At 32.8% G+C, this 4,320-nt stretch overlaps 1 protein-coding gene across 1 annotated transcript; it reads left to right on the top strand.

Moving 5' to 3' along the window:
- Nucleotides 1-2,747: 2,747 nt before the first annotated feature.
- LOC102801856 (carbohydrate sulfotransferase 1-like) lies at nt 2,748-3,934 on the top strand. The gene has a single exon (XM_085494066.1). It carries the CDS (start codon nt 2,748-2,750, stop codon nt 3,753-3,755), a length of 1,008 nt encoding a protein of 335 aa, XP_085350192.1. The 3' UTR covers nt 3,756-3,934.
- Nucleotides 3,935-4,320: the final 386 nt, after the last annotated feature.

The raw sequence follows: 4,320 nt of genomic DNA, 5'->3' as shown, positions 1-4,320 counted from the left end.
GACTTGGTGACAGGCCATGAAGCACAAACATGCTTTGAAAATGTATGTTAAACAAAAATGTCTCATTTGTATTAAAACAACAGTCGAAGGCCAACAGACATTCAAGAAAATATTTATCAGCAGATGCAATAAACATAGCCCATTCTTATGTGTCTTTATGAACAAATTTAAATCTATTCGTAACGTAAAGCTAGAGTGTACAACATCGATAAAAAAAGTTATGATAAGGAAACGTGGGTATCAGTATTTCTTGTTGATAATCACCATAGAGTAAACAAAATTAAATTTATTTTCACTGAACAAATCTGAGGGACAAACGAAACGTTAAGTTGAAAATTGAGGGTCAAATATGCTTGTAGGGTCACAAGAAAATTAAGTTGGATGTTGAGGGAGAAACTTTGATATATAGGATGGGCTACTAAATTTGACAAAAAAAAATAGTTGAAATTACAAATGTGTGTTTACAATTACAAGTGTGTGTTTACAACTGATTCCTATGGCAGAAACATATATTTCACCATATCTACACTAAAAAATAATATTTAATGTTATGAAAGTTATTTGCTATCATGAAAAATAATAATTTTGATTAATGAAATAATTTGAAAATGTTTCAAAAAGTGTCGCTTTTTGGAATATTTTTCATATGTTATCATAAAAACACATAATTACCTCGTAAATAGCTTGCATGTATGTTAATCTTCACACAACGATTTTTGATTTACTGTTATCATTGTTTATGGTTTCGAACTACCTGAAGGTGACGTCTTGCCAACCATGTGTATAATTGAAGCATTATATTACTCGGAAATTATATCAATATTAACGGAAATTACTATTTCTATATTAATTTATAATTACACGCTTTTAATTTTCCTTTTAAATGTTGAAATAAATTAACCTATTGTTGTAAATACGAAACATGTTAGAACTTGATATAGTGAAACAAGTTTATATGAAAAAATAAATATTAATCATGTTTCATTACAATATATCTAGGCCATTATGGGTTGCGCATTAGACACATGTTGGAATGAAAATATTAATATCAGTATTTTATTATATTTATATCACAATTTATATAGAGAAAATCCAACACGTTTGATGTGTATACATTTAAGCAAAATGTAGAACACAATCATTTTCGGAAATACAATCTAGGTTAAATGTAAGGGAAAAAATAACAAAGTTCTGAAATGTAATGTATCAAACGTCATGTTTATTACTATAAAATATGCAAACTTGACTGAATTTGAATAATCGACTTGAGGCATTTCCGACCTACTTTATAACCATTGGGCAAAATGTCAAACATCGCACTCGTTTCAACCTATTCGCAATTACATAAACATGAAGGGGAGGGAACCCCTGACAAATTTGTTCGAGGATAAAGTTGTATGAAATTTTGGTATCAGCAAACCAAATTTTTTTGCTTTATAGAATGTGTTATTCGTGGTTGACGCAATTCGTCACATAACAGAGGGCAGTGCACGTACATGTATGTTTTATATTTATTTACTACGAATAAATATGACGTATTTCAATAAGGAAACATAATCCGACAAAATAATTATATTCATTAAAGTGATTTACGGTTGTAGAGGGCATAACAAATATTCAAATGAAGGAGGTAACGTACTTCCACGCCTGTCCGATTCTGTTTAAAACAACGTCGATAGTATACTACATATTTTCGCATGTATTTATTTGGTAAGTCATAAAGCCTTGTTATATTTGAATTATAAATGCAACTATACCAATATGCATGTTTAACTAGTCATCTAAGCTTTTGGTCTTTTCATTTCCATGTCGCCAGGAATATAATGATCAACGGTGATTTGAATAACTTTATACATATAGTATTAACGTTATAACATGGTTAAACAATTCAGGGGAGATTGTTTTGACGTGTATTTCTGGTGATTAAAGAAGATAATAGAAATTATGAAGTGCATGTGCAACGTTGGAACCTCAATGTCAATGAAATGTTTACTGGTGTCTTCAATTTTAAAATTCATTATGTCCAGAATGGGTTTTTACAAAGATACCAAGACTCGACAAGCATAGCATATTTTAAGCATATGGTATATAATGAGGTATACTACGTCTCAACCTTGTGTACAATAGATTATGCATTTTGCTGGTGAAATCATGTTTGACTCCTCTAATTAATTGAACGACATACAGAAATATATATAAAAATATGAAACTTTATTTTACTGCCATTATAGTGTGAATTTGTATATAGTTCTGTTTAATAAATGACTTTTTCTCTCACACAAAAACTGAATGGCCCATTTATTCGTAATTTGATTCAGCTTATTATAATAATCATTAAAGTCGTTCATGTGATATATCCATTTACAGGTTAATTTTATCATATTAAATATGCTATATTATTAGGTCAACATTGTGAGGGTAGTTGTGTATTATTCCACGTCACATGGTGACTGGTGAAGACAACTAACTGAAACGCATGTAATGTATTTCAAATCAAGCTGTACTCCATAGCAATATAGTGTATTTGACTTTGATCTTAGAACATGTTTAGATGCAAAGATAATAGTAAAGATAGGTATCTACCGTATAACGTTAATAGATAGTAAGCGGAAGTAATCAATTATCTAAATATATTTACATATTTATTACTTTTCAGATTCTAATTCAGAATGAACAGGACAGTTAGAATCGTGTTCGTGCTGATAATAATATTAGCCGCCACTGTGTTCTTCAATATTAAAATAACTATGGAGTCATTCACAGCCATAACTAAGACGATTGATGCCATGAGAGAAGCAAAAGTTTTAAAAACTACAGATGACATAAGAAGGAAAACCAATGATGCTAAAGTTATACTTGTTGCCGCTCACCGAACGGGCTCGTCGTTCACTGGTCAATTATTCAATCAAAACCCAGACATGTTTTATTTGTTTGAGCCCTTGAGGCTTGTGCAAGACATTCCGCAAAGTGACGCAGATGGAAAAAATCGGGCAATTTCCAAGACAATAGAACTGTTGAAAAGCACCTTCACCTGTCGTTTTCCAGCGTATTTTCTTAACCATATTAGGAAGTGGAGGTTGGCTGTTGAGGAGAGTGACACTCTAAAAGATGCATGCAAGCAGAGTGTGGGATGCAGTACATTGACACCTGAACAGTTGTCTGAAAGCTGTGATACGTTTAAGCACGTAGCAATGAAAGTCATACGTTTGGACTCCCTAACGCTATTAGAATCACTTGTAGTTGAAGATAGAATGAATCTGAAGGTACTACACCTCGTCAGAGATCCTCGCGGAGTCGCCTCATCAAGAAAGCGCTTCTACGGATACACCGAGAAAAAGCCACTTGTCGACTCGATGAACACCTATTGTCAATCTACGGTAGAAAAACTTGAGTTCAGCTCAAATATACCCGACTGGTTAAAGGGCCGATACAAACGTATCCGGTACGAGGATATTGCAATAGACCCACTTAAAACAGTTAAAATTATATACCATTTTATCAATCTCCCTCTACCTTCAATTGTTACTGATTGGATCAGTGCAAATACAAAACAGGATAATATTAATTCAATGAGTAAAATGAGTACACACAAGAACTCCACGGCTGCTGCTCAATCGTGGCGGTCTAGACTGTTGTATGATGATGTAGAAGCAATTCAAAGCTTGACACAATGTCACAAACTTATGGATATGATGAACTATTACGCAATAGACAGCCCCACGCAGATGACAAATCTGTCATTTGTGACGTTTTAGCATATAGTTAGGTTTGCTTATAAAACCGGGAGATCTATTATTCACGTCTCAGTGAAGAATATAAATAATATGTAAGTTTTTGAGTGGTTGTCATGGGAACTTGTTAGCTAAAGAATGATGATTACAGCACGAGGGTAATATCATATAACTGCAACTCTGCACGTTACTATATTTATCTGTGCATTTATTGTTGTTGGCCGCTCCAACATTGAAAACGTGGTTCTAAACAATTAGGATGATATAGGATGACAAAGTTACTCTGGGTAGGATTGTTTGTCTCTAATTTAGTTTCAAGTTTATAAATTGCTAAATTTGTAAAACATACATTTGTGGACAACAGTAATTCCGAATCGGAACAAAGTTTATTCTCCGTTTAAAGTGTTTGAACACTCCCTACCACATTACAACAGTGTCGATTCACAGAGATTCAACTTTATTCCGAATTACTCGCATAATTACAGTAACAGATTGGTATTCAAAAATATTCAATTATTTGCATTAGAGTGTCCCCTGATGACTTTATATAAACAAAGATGTTGCATTCCAGAAAGGGTATTCAAGATTA

This window comes from Saccoglossus kowalevskii, chromosome 19, assembly GCF_978046115.1.
Source record: "Saccoglossus kowalevskii chromosome 19, keSacKowa6.1, whole genome shotgun sequence".
Taxonomy (NCBI): Eukaryota; Metazoa; Hemichordata; class Enteropneusta; family Harrimaniidae; genus Saccoglossus; species Saccoglossus kowalevskii.
This window is presented reverse-complemented; position numbering and strand designations above follow the sequence as displayed.

What these genes read in the sequence shown, in the direction of transcription:
- LOC102801856 (XM_085494066.1), top strand. Translation starts at nt 2,748, where the DNA reads ATGGAGTCATTCACAGCCATAACTAAGACGATTGATGCCATGAGAGAA.